Source organism: Pelobates fuscus, chromosome 4 (genome assembly GCF_036172605.1).
Source record: "Pelobates fuscus isolate aPelFus1 chromosome 4, aPelFus1.pri, whole genome shotgun sequence".
Classification (NCBI taxonomy): domain Eukaryota; kingdom Metazoa; phylum Chordata; class Amphibia; order Anura; family Pelobatidae; genus Pelobates; species Pelobates fuscus.
In genome coordinates, this window is record NC_086320.1 from 73827463 (window position 1) to 73844400 (window position 16938).

At 41.4% G+C, this 16938-nt stretch overlaps 1 protein-coding gene across 1 annotated transcript in view; it reads right to left on the reverse strand.

Moving 5' to 3' along the window:
* Positions 1–16938, reverse strand: part of ZC2HC1A (zinc finger C2HC-type containing 1A) — a 75207-nt gene that overhangs the window by 20580 nt on the left and 37689 nt on the right. Inside the window, exons 6-7 of the mRNA XM_063450366.1 lie at positions 14354–14453; positions 10006–10105 (exon numbers count right to left, since the gene is read on the reverse strand). Of these exons, the coding sequence (XP_063306436.1) occupies positions 10006–10105; positions 14354–14453 (200 nt within the window). The remainder of the gene's footprint in view (positions 1–10005; positions 10106–14353; positions 14454–16938) is intronic.

The window sequence follows — 16938 nt, forward strand, 5'->3', positions numbered from 1 at the left end:
TGTAAATAGCCCTAGCCGGACACCAGTGTCTTGTCTAGACTAGCGTTCTAGGGTGTATATTACGTTCGCTAGGTCGGAGGGACCGGGAGACTAAGCGGCGCCTGTGTAAATTCGGTTCGCTAGCTCTCAACCTATCTTGGCTAAGTGGGAAGGCGTGTAAATTTGGAACCCACTAGATTTTTGATAGTAATCGACTAAGAGGCGCCTGTGTAAATTCGGTCCTCTAGCTCGCTATATGTGGTGCTTGGGCAGTGTGGCTAACCAAAACGGGTGTACATAGTTTTAGGTAGTCCATTCAAGGTACTGGCCAATAGTTTAGTTGGGAATTGTAAATGTGTTAAAGATTGTTAGTAAAGTGTATATCTTGTTAGATAGCGCGAACTCAGCCGTCTAGCGAGAGTGTTAATAGTGTGTTGCTGTATCATAGTGCACGGTACCATAACCCTGTATATTTACTGACACTGTATATAAGTACTAATCATTGTCGTCTATTGCATGTTTAACACCATAACCACTAATAATTGTATTGTGACCTTAAATTGTGCTTTGACCTATACTAACCGTACTGTAACCGCTATTTGTAAAAGACGATGTTACTGGGGTGTTATAGACGGGTAATTCATATATAGAGAATTATAGCGTGGGTGACTGTATAGTTTCGCCAAAGGGCATAATATTGATTATCTAGTGACTGGTGTAACAGCTGTGTGTGTACGGGAATTCCCTGAGTGTTTATTGTGTTATTGTGTACGTTTCACTTGGTAACCGTACCACGTGGTGCTGTTGCCAGAGGAAACGGGTGTGACTGTTGAATAGTACGCGTGCATAGTATTCGTTGTCAACGACGTTCCATTGATAAGTATGGGCGCGTCGCAGTCAACGATTCCGGATCCCTTAGGTTGTATGGTGAAGAGTTTTAAAAAGGGATTCAAAACATGTGATTTTGGGGTTAAAATGTCTCCTGTACGTTTGGTCACTTTGTGTACTAGGGAGTGGCCTACTTTGGTTGCGGCATGGCCGCCACGTGGCAGTTTGGATCCAACTCTGGTACAGCGCTTACACGTGGCTGTATCGGGTAGGCCTGAACTTTACGGCCAGTTTCCTTATATTGATTGTTGGAGACAGGCCAAAATGGATTCAGACATGCCACGAGGAGCAATGTCGCCTCATGGTGGCTAGGACTTGTTTGTCCACTAGGACTGGTGTTAGGCCCATTTTGGACACGCCCCCTGAGTCCGAGATCCCTTTGCCGCCCCCTTACTTTCCTTTAAGAGGAAGTGACGCAAATGCAGGAAGTCCTGCAGCCCTTCCCCCATTGCCCCCATCCACTTCCGCTTCCTCCTCCAGTACAGAATCCACCCCCTCTCGTACTAAATCTCCCCTTCCGGAACCAGAGCCAACCCCCATTAGATCTGAATATCCTGATTTGGCGCCACTTCAGACTTCCGGTCAAGCTTCTTCTAGCTCGGCTCGAAGTGTTTTATTTACTACTTTTTCCCAAAACCAAGCTCCCACATCCTCATGCTTTATTACCCCCCGACCGGAACCTCTAACTGACGCCCCTCCACGTAGCCCTATACTAACCAGACAACTGACCGGTACCCAACAATAAAAACATTATCAGATGCCTCTTCGTCTGAATCCCGGGTCAGCCTATATTGATACCGCAGGTCAAATGGCACATGCTGACCCAGTCTTCGTATATGTCCCGTTCACGACAACCGATCTCTTGAATTGGAAGACCCACAATTCCTCGTATACTGAGAAACCACAAGCTATGACCGATCTGTTCACCTCGATAGTTCAGACACATAACCCGACATGGGCTGATTGCCAGCAGTTATTAATGACTTTGTTTAACAATGAGGAAAGGACAAGGATTAACCAAGCGGCCATTAAAGCGCTAGAGGATAAAGCCCGTGCTTTGAATCAAGCCAATCCAGCAGCATGGGCCGCAACACATTATCCTAACACCGATCCCGACTGGAATGTAAATGGTGCTGATATGGTTCAACTCAGAGCCTATAGAGACGCTATAATTGCTGGCATGAAAGCTGGAGGAAAGAAAGCTATTAACATGTCGAAGACAGTTGAGGTGATTCAGAAAAGTGATGAAGCGCCCAGTGTCTTTTATGACCGATTATTGGAGGCATACCGTTTGTATACCCCCTTTAATCCGGAAGACGCAGATAATTCCCGAATGGTGAACTCCGCCTTTGTCAGCCAAGCTTACGGAGATATTAAGCGCAAGCTACAGAAGTTAGAAGGGTTTGCAGGTATGTCTATCACCCAACTAATGGAGGTAGCGAATAAAGTGTATATGAATAGGGAAACAGAAAGTAAGAAAGAGGAAGAGCGCAAGATGCGTAAAAAGGCTGATATGCTAGCGGTAGCGATCGCAGGCGTAGATAGACGGGGCCCAGATAGAGGCGATAGTAGATGGAATAGGGAGCCTTTGAGCAGGAATCAGTGCGCGTATTGCAAGGAAGAAGGGCATTGGAGGAACGAGTGTCCACAAAGAGAGCAGTACGAGAGAGACCAACCCAGGGCAGGTTACGCAAACTTTAGAGGCAGAGCGAGAGGTAGAGGAGGCCCCGGAGGAAGTAATGGTAATAGAGGGAGCAATGGGAACAGAGGAAGTGTTAGGGAAGATAGGTATTTTCCAGCAGCGCAAAGGTCCCGCGATAGAGAAGGTAGGGACTTTGTAGGATTGGCTGACACGGTCATGGAGGACTATTGATACCGACCGGGCTCCATCCCCCTTGGTCGAGCGGAGCCTATGGTCGATGTATCAATAGGGGGAAAAAGGAGTGCGTTCATGATCGACACTGGTGCTGAACATTCAGTGGTGACTAATCTAGTTGCTCCTCCATCTGGAAGAACTATTACTGTAATAGGAGCTACTGGAAGAAGTGCTGAAAAAACGGTTCTTAAAAGTCGACTCTGTACATTGGGAGGCCACGTAGTAAAACATCAATTCCTTTATATGCCTGAATGTCCAGTCCAATTGCTGGGACGTGATATGCTATCTAAGTTACAAGCGCAGATTACGTTCCTACCAAATGGAACAACATCCTTAAAGTTTAATGGACCTTCAGGTATTATGACATTATCCGTACCAAAGGAAGAAGAGTGGCGACTTTATACAGCGTTGACTAGCCAAAACCCTAGGAGTGATGAATCCTTATTCAACATACCAGGAGTTTGGGCAGAGAACAACCCACCAGGACTGGCCCGCAATATTCCACCTATTAAAATTGAACTAAAACTTGGGGTTTATCCAGTGAGCCTAAGACAATATCACATCCCGCAGAAGGCTAAGAAGAACATCCAATCTTATCTGGATAAGTTCATACGGTATGGTATCCTAAAATTCTGTACTTCCCCCTGGAACACCCCATTGCTGCCTGTTCAAAAGCCCGGTACAGATGAGTATCGACCTGTGCAGGACTTGAGAGCAGTCAATGATGCGGTTGTTAGTATACATCCAGTTGTACCCAATCCATATAACCTGCTTGCTTTAATTCCGGGCGGGGCTACTTACTTTACAGTCTTAGACCTCAAAGATGCCTTCTTTTGCCTCCGAATTGCCGCAGAAAGTCAATGTATTTTCGCTTTCCAATGGGAGAACGCTGTAACGGGCTCAAAACGCCAAATGACCTGGACAAGACTGCCCCAAGGGTTTAAAAATTCACCTACCCTATTTGGTTCAGCTCTAAGTCAAGATCTACTGGATTTCGAGTCCATCCCAGGAGAGTGTGTATTGTTACAGTATGTAGATGACTTGTTGATAGCAGCAGTTACAAAGGAAATATGTCAGCAAGCAACGCACGATCTACTACACATTCTCTGGAAGGCAGGATACAAGGTGTCTAGAAAGAAGGCTCAGTTGTGTTTGCCAACTGTCAAATATCTGGGATTCCATATCTCTGAAGGTCAAAGAATTATGGGGCCAGAGAGAAAAGAAGCTGTGTGCCAAATACCGATACCCAAGAATAGAAGACAAGTGCGAGAATTCTTGGGGGCAGCAGGCTTCTGTAGGATATGGATTCCCAGCTACGCGATACTGGCAAAACCTCTGTATGCAGCTATCAAAGGTACAGAGCACGACCCCTTCTTATGGACTCAAGAACAGCAAACGGCATTTGAAGATGTGAAGAAGGCTTTGATGAGTGCCCCAGCATTAGGTCTACCTGATCACACACGACCATTCTACCTGTATGTACATGAGCAAAGAAGAATGGCTGTGGGAGTATTGACACAGTACTTGGGATCATGGCAAAGACCTGTTGCCTACATGTCTAAGCAACTGGATGCAGTGGCCAGCGGACTTCCACCTTGTCTAAGAGCCGTAGCTGCAGCCGCCCTGCTAGTAGCTGAAGCCGATAAACTCACTCTGGGTCAAGAACTTTATGTACGAGTCCCACATGCAGTACAGACGTTGTTGGATTACAAAGGAAATCATTGGTTTAGTAATAGCCGTATGACCAAGTATCAAGCAATGTTGTGTGAAAACCCAAGAGTGCATTTAGAGACTGTAAACACCTTAAATCCAGCTACCCTTTTGCCACAACCTACTGAAAGTCAACATGATTGTTTGGAAGTAATGGATGAAGTATTTTCAAGTAGACCAGATCTTTGTGATTTTCCCATCCAGAACCCCGATGTTCAATATTACACCGACGGCAGTAGTTATGTGAAAGAAGGGATCCGCTATGCAGGATATGCAGTAACAACAATAGACAAGGTGATAGAAGCTCGGCCACTGGCGAAAGGAACATCAGCACAAAAGGCATAATTGATGGCACTGACACAAGCGTTACAATTGGCCGAAGGTTTAAGAGTGAACATCTACACGGACTCCAAATATGCGTTTTTAACCACTCATGCCCACGGAGCTTTGTATAAAGAAAGAGGACTATTGAATTCAGAAGGCAAAGAAATCAAGTACGCAGCTGAAATCCTACAACTATTGGAAGCAGTGTGGGAGCCGAAAGAAGTCGGTATCATACATTGTCGAGCGCATCTGAGAGGAGATGGTGATGTAACCAAAGGAAATCGGATGGCAGATAGTGCAGCTAAGCGTGCCGCTGAATTGGGAAGACAGGAATATGTGGGGCATATAGCTGCTCTTATACCAACCCCACTGTCTCAATGGACTCCAGTTTATACAGCTCAAGAAGAGGAGTGGTTAAAGACTGAACCTGGAAAGTATTTGGAGAACAAATGGTATCAGTTAGAAGATGGAAGAATAGTCATTCCAGCATCACTAGCGGTAGAAATTGTCCAAAACTATCACAACGGGACACATTCTGGGAGAGACAGCACAGAAGAATCTCTCAGAAAACATTTCTACATACCAAGATTGTCCAACTTGACTCAGGCCATTGTACGAAGATGTGTAACGTGTGCTAAAAATAATGCAAGGCAAGGACCAGTAAAGCCACCAGGAGTCCAGTTTATGGGGGGACTCCCCATGTCCGATTTACAAATTGACTATACAGTGATGCCTAAATCGGGTGGACATAGTTACCTGCTGGTAATTGTGTGCACCTATTCAGGCTGGGTAGAAGCATGTCCTACTCGTACAGAGAAAGCAGGAGAAGTTGTGAGATTCCTGCTACGAGAAATAATACCCCGATATGGACTACCCTGCTCTATAGGATCGGACAATGGTCCAGCTTTTGTTCATCAGTGCCTACAACAACTGACTCATATGCTTGGTATAAAGTGGAGGCTTCATACGGCATATAGACCCCAGAGTTCTGGTAAGGTAGAGAGAATGAATAGAACTATTAAGAATCAGTTGGCTAAAATGTGTCAGGAAACCCAACTTAAGTGGAACGTTCTCTTACACATAGCTCTATTGCGAATCCGCAGTACCCCTACCAGAAGGATGGGCGACCACCTCCCGTACTTGGTAACTTAAGGGGGGATTTGAGTCAGTTGGGAGAAGGAATTACCCGGCAGCAGGTTGTAGAGTTGGGTAAGACTATGGAGGAGGTACAGAAATGGGTACAAGATAGATTACCTGTGAATATTTATCCCCCAGTTCATAGTTACCATCCAGGAGACCAAGTGTGGATTAAAGAGTGGAATAATGTACCGTTAGGGTCCAAGTGGAGAGGTCCTTATGTTGTTCTTTTGTCTACCCCTACAGCGATAAAAGTAGCCGAAGTGACTCCGTGGATACATCACTCCAGGGTTAAACCAGCAGCAGTCGATTCTTGCCAAGTTACAGCAGATCCAGAGAATCCCTGCAAGATCCGGTTAAAGCGCACGACTCAGTCGGAGTGACGAGGAACTTTGTGGATTACAAAATTTTATTGTTTCAGAGATTTGGTGCGTGAGTGAGAGGGCCATAATAAAGCCTGTCCGCCCACCGACGTATAGTGTATAAGCCAGGAAAGTCTCGAAGGGACTCCTGTGAAGACTAGCAGAACTCCATTCCCTGCAGCCCTTACATCCTGGAAGCTGAGGTGCCTTCGCACGGACGAAGACTGAGGATGACGACGAAAGATGTGTTCTTGATAATGTTTATTCATGTGTATTTTTATATTCAGGAAGGTAGAGGTACCGACACTCCTAGCTGTGAGGTATGCATTAAGACTACAAGAACAGGTAACCATATTTCCCAAACCCTAATTTGGCATTCACAATACGAGTGTAAAGGAGATGTATCAAGATGTAGATACCTAAATATAGAATATAGTGTGTGACATTTAGGAGTAGGAGAACCTAAGTGCTTCAGTCCGGAGTATCAACCTCGTACAATTTGGTTGACTCTCAGGAATGGAGATCCTCAGGGGACCCTAATTAACAAGACAGTATTAGAATCCGTATATTCTTCGGGTGTTCTGCTATTTGATGCATGTAAGGCGATATCAAGTGGTAGAAAGCCGTGGAATGTATGTGGGGATCTTAGATGGGAGAGGACGTATGGGTCTAACGATAAATATATTTGTCCCAGTAGTAAAAATAAATATGTGAGTCCTAGATGCCCAAATAGAGACTATAACTTTTGCCCATATTGGTCTTGTGTGGGGTGGGCAACTTGGGGACAGACAGTAGACAAGGACATGATAGTGACTAAGTTGCCAACCAGCCCATATTGTAAGTCTATGGAATGCAATCCAGTCCATATACTTATAAATAACCCCGACAAGTTCTTAGACAAATATGGTAATTTATTTGGGTTTCAAATATATGGGACGGGTTTAGATCCTGGGACAGTATTGTTTATAGGGATAGAGACTGATACGGTATCCTCCCAAACTCATCAAGTATACCATTCCTTTTATGAAGAGATGAGCATAGATAATAAGATCCCCCATAATGCTAAAAACCTGTTCATTGATTTAGCCGAAAGTATTGCCGGTAGTCTTAATGTTACCAACTGCTATGTGTGTGGAGGTACTAACATGGGAGACCAATGGCCTTGGGAAGCAAAGGAGGTAATGTCCGGTTCTGAGGCAGTTGACCAATTAATATCTACACAAGCCGATTATCATATGAGTGTTAGAGGTAAATCTGAGTGGAGATTAAAGACCTCCATCATAGGTTATGTCTGCATAGCAAGGAAAGGAATGATGTATAATACTTCTGTAGGAGAATTAACTTGTCTAGGGCAAAAAGCTTATGATGATGATACAAAGAATACAACTTGGTGGTCGGCTTCAAATGTCTCAGAACCATCTAACCCGTTTGCTAGATACGCCAATTTAAAGGATGTGTGGTTTGACCTATCTATCACATCTACCTGGAGAGCCCCAGCAAATTTGTACTGGATCTGTGGTAAGAAAGCCTATTCGGAGTTGCCACAGGACTGGGAAGGGGCATGTGTGTTGGGTATGCTCAAACCATCCTTCTTCTTGTTACCTATTGAAACAGGTGAGACTTTAGGTGTTAAAGTGTATGATGTGAATCATAGGAAGAAAAGGGGACCCATAGAGATAGGCGCCTGGGAAGATAATGAATGGCCTCCCCAGCGTATTATAGATTATTATGGGCCAGCCACGTGGGCAGAAGATGGTACCTTTGGTTATAGAACCCCTATTTATATGCTCAACCGTATTATACGATTACAGGCGGTGGTTGAGATTATTACTAACGAGACATCACAAGCGCTCAATCTTCTAGCGAAGCATAATACCAGGATGAGGACAGCAGTCTACCAAAATAGATTAGCCTTGGATTACCTTTTGGCAGTAGAGGGAGGTGTATGTGGGAAGTTTAACCTGAGCAATTGCTGTCTTCAAATAGATGACGAAGGGCAAACAATAGCTGAGCTTACTAGCCATATGGTTAAACTAGCGCATGTGCCTACTCAGGTATGGAAAGGGTATAATCCAAGCAGTTGGTTTGGTAGCTGGTATGAGTGGTTTGGAGGGCTTAAGGCAGTGGTAGGTGGAGTCCTACTGATTTTAATGTTGTGTCTACTCCTGTGCAAAGCCTGATAGAAAATATAGCAGAGAGGAAGGCTGCTGCACAGATAATGGCAATTTATAAATATAAGGCTCTAGATCAGGGAGAACCAATGCAGGAAGATGAGTGTTGAAGATTCACATCATAAGTTAAGTCTGGTCTGGTTCAAGGTAACTTGCGGTGTATGCAAACTAAGGTTAAGTGATGCCTCAAGTAATTGTGAAATATCAAGAGGCATCAAAGGGGGGAATGTGGTGGAATCTCGGTAAAAATAAATTTAGTAGGCCGAGATTACCACGTGGCATGTGTACGTGCATATGCTGACGTATCGATCAGTTGGTTGCACGAGGCAAGATACGATCAGTAGTGTACGGAGCATGTGCAAGAATACAGGATATAGTATTCCCCTCCTCCATTGTGCTGGACAGGCCATGCGGTCAAGCAGGAAGTTAATTCTTATTTGTATTGATTGGTCAAGAGAATGTGCGGGTGGAGCTTAATATGGGAGGAGTTATGTGCCTATATAAGGAGCCTGCACTATTGTCCGGGGCTCAGAACTTGCTGTATTTTGGTGACGTTAGTCCCTCTGAGTCCCGATCGGTGATCCAATAAAGAATCTCTTCCTTCCTGAAGAAACCTGTGTCCATCTCTCTGTGCTTTGCTTCCGTCAGTTTCTCCGGTATCAACATAATTAATCATTTAAAACACAATTACATTTGCTAAAATGTAAGGAACAAAGTCTTAGATGGTCTTTGGCAAATAAAACTATGCTTAATCTGCATACTCAGATACAGATCCTCCAGCAAATTAAACAATCTTTTATTTGCAGTTATTCTTAAGTAGCTGTTTACTAAATCGTGAGATAGTTAAAAAAAATATCCACAACTTTGCGAATCTGACTTGGATTTTTTTTATAGTAACTCTCCAAGCTTCAAAATCACAGCAGGTTGTTGTGGTTATGTTGCCAGGAGTGCCATCTCAAGGTAGGTAGTTAAACCATTTAAGTGTAGTTTGACAATTTACTTGGGTCACCCAGTTATCTACACTGCAGCCAGTCTTTTGCAGGAAAAGAAAGATTGTCTGTTTTCAATAAAGCATAGCCAATGCAGGATCAAGCCAATTGTCTAAATGGGCTCAGCTGATCCCCTTAACAAATGAGCATGGTTCTGCATTGCCCTATAGAGCTATCAGGATTCTGATACAGAGAATGCAGCTGTAGGTACCCAGCAGAGATTGCACCTGGGCACTTCTGGCACCATAACCACTACAGTCGGCTGTAGTAGCTATGGTGCTTTGAGAGTTCTTTTAAGCTGGTTGTCAGTTTAATGCATTTACAGAATATATCTATACAAATAAATTGTAATAGTTGTTCTTCATAGGTTGACATGCAGGCACATGGCTGGCAACTGTAAAACAGTAACAGGATCTCCTGTAGTATATTAAAGCTTTCATGAGCATTAATTCACAGCAAATGCAATATTAACATCTATAGCAATATTTCCTGTGTTCCTGATAAATATCAATAGTGTATGTAATCTGTATAGTAGATTTTAGGCATATTTTATTGTTAGCAGGACTTACCCAGCCTGGGGGCTTGCATTTTTATGTGCAGGAGAGAAAGACTGATATTTATTTGGAGTTGCTGTTCCAGTCCCTGCGGATGACTTTCCAGAAGGAATCCCTATACAAAAAAAAGAAAATTGAATATATAGATTTACATATTTCCCTGTTCTATGGGTGTTTTCCCAAAGATATTATTGCTCAGTGTTTTTCATCAATGTAAGAATTCAAAGTGAATTTCAAATTTCAGGACAAAATGTCTAAGCTCAAAGCATAGATAGCTTGAAGACACTTTCCAATTTGGCTATTTTGTCCAGAACCTTTAAATGCACTTAAAATTCCTGACAATTCCTAATGAATAAATCTGCTCCATTCAACCTTTGCAGTTCACTCCATCTGGAAGCATGTGTTTTGTTTTTGTTTTTTTATATATATACACATTACATACCTAAAAACAATATAATGTACAGCAAATTTAATGGCATAGAAGGAAAATTAGCTCATATAAATGCCACTTTATAACAAACAGATATTCAGAATGGAAGCTTGTAACCTTTTAGTGACCAGAGTGCTTTTCAATTTTCTTAACATTTGGGACCAGGGCTGTTTTAACATTTCTGCAGTGTTTGTGTTTAGCTGTAATTTTCCTCTTACTCATTTACTGTACCCACACATATTATATACTGTTTTTCTCGCCATTAAATGGTCCTACTAAAGATACCATCGAGGCATTGCTGCAATACAGTTAGAGCAGCTGGAAGTGATCATGATCACTTCCAGCGCTCTACTTAGCCGCAGACGTATCAGTTACGTCTGTGGTCCTTAAGGACCGTTATTTGTCAGACGTACCCGATACGTCCAAAGTCGGGATGGGGTTAAAGGGTCAATCCAACCCTTTTTTCACTCTTTTTTTTTCTATTGTTTAATTATACTTTCTTAAGTCCCCCTCCACCCTTATCTAACAAATAATATGAGAACGGACAAAAGCTTAGAAAAACTCAGTAGCTTGACCTACGATAATTACCCACTCAGGTTGCAAAACTGTTTTTGCACACTTGTGCCATTACAAAGAAAACCTTTTTCCGAGGCATATGAGACTAATCCCATCCATAGGGGTAGTCCAGAACTGGCTCGTTCTCTCTGCACAAGAGATACAGCAACCCCAGATGATAGTTTTGGCCTTCTTTGGGCCTCATCAGTGAGGTGTAGAGGATGCCCCTATAGGCACAGTGAGCACAGGGTCTGATAGGGAAGCGTGAGATTGGACAGTATCGACGGCTCATAGCACATGAGCACAAAGATTGAGGTAGGGAGGATGGTTAAAAAACATAAAAAAACAAAACACAACAACAATAGAGGGAGCACACAGTGGATGAGTGGTAGGAGGCACACAGTTGATGGGTGGGTGGGAAGGAAAATAAATCTTCACCTTTTAGGTGCTCTGCCTGCAAGGGAGAAGATTATCATGTCTCTTTGCAGCACACTGTGCCTATTTTAAGTCTCCACTGAACTGCAGACTTAAAATATGTACAGAATTGACATTAGGTAGTGGTAGCTACCCAAGTAACAAGAGCCGGGATGTAACTAGGTCCCGGCACACACCTACAGATTACTCAGCATGTGCAATGTTTCAAGCTGAAACACTGCACATACATACACCTATCACCATGGCCACTTCAAATGACCTAAGTGGTCATGCTGATTGGAGTAACTCTTTAAAGGCAAAATACAATACAATATGCAGAAATATAGAAAGAAAAAAATAGCAAAGCACATTCATTTTCAACACATGCCACATCATCTATATAAACAGAAGTACATCTGATTACTATTCAGTTTGAAGAAAGTGTAATGTATTTATTTTTATTTCAATGGGGCAACAGAACTGAATGGATGCAATCTACACAGTTGTTTAAACTTTAAAATAATGTAAGTGTATTTAACTGAAGTAAAAAGGTAATTTCAGAATGCACACACAAAAAAGAAAGCGGCATGTGTCTAAAATGTAATGCGTACTCTAAAACGCCAAGAGTCTCATCAGGCACTGTCTCTCTTGGCTGACTGGTTCAGAGTCTTTTACTGAAGGCACATTATTCACTAAGAAGGCATATCATTTAGTCACGTGGGTTTATTCGCTAAATTGTGAATTGTAAGGAATTCACAAAGAGCCACAAACTTTAGGCCAAAATAGGCAGACCAAAGACATACTGATTTAGAGTATTTTTTATTTTTTACTTGGCTATTTTGGTCTAAAATTTACAAATGTCAGTATGAACAGTCCTTCAATTCCCAGTTTAGGGGATAAACAATCAAAAGTAGCCATTACACTCTGTTTTATCAAATCCAAGAAGAAGATATGGCTTAAAGAAACAATTACCATAACAATTAAAGCGTGCTGTGCAAGACCAGCTCATTGGCTAAAAGTGTCATCGCACAGCCAACAAGTTAATCCCTGCACCGCTGGGCGTATGCAGAGAGCTTACGACTGTCATAGAGAAGTGTCCGAAACCTGTTTTATATAATATTGCACAGGCCCAAGCCCAGTTGCCAAACCCTTCTAATCTTTGATTTCTTGTCTTCTTCCCTCCCAACTTTTCCCAAAGGCTCTGTCCATACTTTTTTTTTTTATCTACATACTTTTCCTGCTTGCTTCACTGTGTTTTACTTTAATTCCCTCCTCCAAGACCCAACTACCTTTCTACCATAGATTTCCTGCCCTTCTAATATTTCGCAAAAATATTTATTTTACTATGCTAGTGTTTCTGTTGATGGACTGAAAGTGTTATAAAAAATAAATTCATTTAAAAAAAAAAAAAGAAGAAAAAAAAAAAAAGAGAAAAGCTAATGAATTTACAGCTTACCTGTAAATTGTATTACTAATGTGATTCCCTTATACATTGTTAATGTGCTTTAACAGTTTTTGTGATGCCTCCATATTTATTTTTTCCTTGTATCACTTTTTCTCCAAATAAATAACACAAACAAACAAATACAATTAGCACGTACGAGTTTGTTGTTCTCACAAAATTCGCAGTTGACTAAAATCACACCCACGCAGAATAATGATGGAGTAATGATCAGGTTATATAATAAGTTTAAGACGCATAAATAAATTGAGCAGCTTCCTTTTAAAGAATGCAGCACTATAAACAGGGAAAAATAGCTGCTCTCTGTGGATTTAGATCACATGTTTGTTTGTTTTTTATCTACTGGTATATACTGTTTTCTAATATTTTACTCCCTAGGCCTAGAGTGTACTTCAAGCACACCTTGAAAACACCTAATTAAACTGCCATTGCATGCATAATTCATTATTGTAACTAAATGGAAACATGTGATGGAGTTATATGTGTTATCCAGGTGTGTGAATTAAAGATTAATCCAACAGCACATGCTTATTGAAACAGTTAAATGGTGATTCATTTCAGGTACCTAGCTTGGGGCTACAACAGGTGATGGGTGTTTAACAGAGCATCTATGAGCCTGAATGAAGTAGGGTTAAGGTGGACTTTAAATTTAATTGACGTTAGAGAACTATATTTCTCCGCTATATTTCTGAAACTATATCTTTTAAACTGTATCTATAAACGCCCAAGATCCATCTTTATTACTGATACCAACTGAAACAGTTTTGTTCACCCTTCCTTAACTAGCCTTTGCAGTGGGACACATACTTAAATTTTAGTATTTTGCTTTTTTGTGTGTGCTTTGTTCATCACCATGTGAATGCAAAATGTGCTTTTATATATTACAGTAAAACTTCTCTTTAACACTGACTGCAAATTAAGGAATTAAATTAATTAAAAATATATTACATCTTATATTTTAACTCAACTTCCAACTCCAACAACCAGAAAAAGAAAATGCATATCCAAGCTAGAAGAGAAGGCACGAATGGTTTTAATAAAAGCCTACTAACACACGCATGGATTACTAACTGCATTACTATAGACAACTAACATTAAAGAATCAAATTGGTCTGGTATGCCTATTGCAACACACACATTTAAAGACATACACCCCATATATGTAAATGCTACAGTTTCTCCTAGATCATTTGGATATACTCTAAGCCCTTCCCAGTGAATTGGCTCCTGGACCCATTGCACCTGATTTCAGGCGTCAACCAAACTAATTAACCAACATTAAAGCACCACTCCACATACGGAAAACACTTAGCTTGTTGAAGTGCTTTTTGTGGCCAGAGCCTGTCACATTTGTGAGAGTTTATAAACGTGCTAATTTCAATAAAAATCTGCACTTTTATAATTGGGGGAAGAGCTGTTTTTAGATATACCTCCAATGAAACAATGTGTAGTGATTTTTAAAAAATGTTATTTAAATTACCCAGGAAACAAGTAATCCATACCTGAAGCAGATTTACCAAAATTTGGTGGCTGCGGCAATCGACTAGTTGCATTAGATACAGACGCAGGAGAATTAGTTTTCTTGATACTGGGAGGCTTCAACTACACAAAAATAAAGTAAGGAACATAGGTTAGGTGTACGCACACATAAACCAAGATATGAAATGGTGCAACTTCATATGTGTAACATTGAGAAGACATTTTGGGTTTCATTTAGTCTTGGGTGGCTAAGAATGGGTCCAGAGTTAGACTTTGAATATTATACAGCGCTTTAGCATAAATAATGTCATGTCACTATTGGGTTCTAGGTTTTCATATATCCTCTGTTCCTACTGATGTCTGATAAGCCTAAAACACACTGCATATCTGAAACAAAATGTAATTAGACAGAGAAAAAAAAGACTACACAAAGAGTTATGCACACAGACATTACATGTAAAGTTTTGGGGTTATACACAATGACACATTAATGGCAAATCTGAGAAGCGGCTTTACAAAACCAAAATCTTGTTTTTTCACTGTTTGATTTAAAATGAAATCCATGTTTTATGTTGTATTAGACATTGTTTTGTTGTCTTTGTAATAATATGGTTTTCATCTCTGGCCTGGCACCATGCACATTGTTTTGTCAATGTGGAGGTGTAGCTTTTGAGTTAGCAATGTCAATCGCATCCACATTGTAGATTATGCTAGCTTTAGTGTACATATAATCTTAATTTTATAAAGGACAGGAGGTGAATATTTTGCTTAACTTTCTTTACTAAAACTCCATAGCAGCATAAGTTTGAATAGTAACAGAAACAACCAATCAGAAAACAACAGAGGTAATAAGACTCCCTCCCTCTGATGACTCATCCTCTTTCATGCTGCAAAATAATTGAACAAGAACAGATGACCAAACAAAACTGGGTGAATCAACAGGAAAATCTAGCAAATTTCCATCGGCAACAGGATAAGGCCTTAGGTACGACATCTATGAGGAACTTTAAACTGAAACAAGAGAACAGTCGAAAAACAAGGATTTAAAGAAGAAATGGACTTGAAAAACAACATGGAAGTCGTACATGTATATTCCATGAATATAATGTTATAGAATAAATCACAGACACATCAGATGACCAATAAAATATAATAGTAAGATACTATAAGATTAGATATTGTATAGAATACATACCTACCACTTCCAAAATCCAACTATAAAAACCTGGGTAGGGAGAAAATGGGAGGGGAAAATATTTGCCTCCTGTCCTTAATAAAATTAAGATTATATGTACACTAAAGCTAGCATAATCTACAATATTATTACATGACAGGAGGCTTCATATTTTGCTGTTTTAACGCTTAGTGAGCAGCACAAAAAAAGGCATGTTTAGTAGGATGAAAGTAGGAACGTTGGATAGTATCTGCACAAGACCAATCTGCTGACCGGAGAATGTCCTGCAGGGAGGCTCGGCCATTAAAGACTCGAAAGTCGCCGCTCCTCTGACTGAGTGTGCTTCGAAGATAGACTCAAAACCTGCTAGAAATAGCAAACATCTGAATGAACGAGCCAAAGTAGTACATGAAACTGGACCATGAGGTTGAACATAGGAGATTAACAGTTGACCAGAATGAGAGGGTCGGAGAGATGCGGTGACTTCTGTGTAGCTGGATAGTTATTAAGCTACATAAAGTTTAGGAGAATCTCTAAAATGGTGATAAAAAATCATAGAAGAATCCGATTTAGTAAGTCTAGACACGGAAGAAGTAACCCCCTCCGGATCAAAGGTAAAAGCGTCTACATCGAGTGCCCTAACATCTGAGACTAGACCGAAAGCGACAAGACAAGAGAAGAGTGAATTTCGCTGAAGTTGATGAAGGGAATGTTCTTTATAATCTGGCTAATCTAGGAGAAATCTCAGGACAAGATCAACCTCCCCAAAAGGTGTGAATATTTGGGTGCCAGAGGACGCAAAGTTTGAAGACTCCAAATCAAAGGGTCCTGTCCAACAGAAGAACCCTGAACTAGGACGTGTGCCGCTGATATAGCCGAACGGATCACTTTAATGGAAAGATACGATTTCCATAGATCAAAGAAGTAAGATAGAAAATTCAAGAATAAGGGAACAGGGGCAATTAAGGTTCACTATGCCGTTCCAGGCACCAACTACACCAGGCAGAAAGATAACATCTCCTAGTTGCCGGTCCCAGGAGTTCCAGAGAAGGACTCTAGCTGTCTGCAATAGGCAAATTCCAGGATCCCCGGTAAGAGTCCAAGCTACCAAATGCACATGGTCTTCTGTCACCATTTGATGAAGATTGCCACTCGAATTCGAGAGGGGGTCCGGTATTGATGGAAGGAGAAGTGGGTCTCGATAAAACAAGACCAGAAGGTCCGGGAACCAAGCCTGGCCCTGTCACAGCAGTATCAACAATACCGGAGTGACTTGCTGGCAATGAACGTGAAGGCGGACTCTGGAAATAATAGCGAATGGAGGAAACGCAGAGGCTCCCTGCATCAAGCAGTCCTGGGGAAAAGCATCCACCACAATGTACGCACGATCCGGGAGCCAGCTCAAGAACTTTGGCATCTGGTAATTAATCCGGG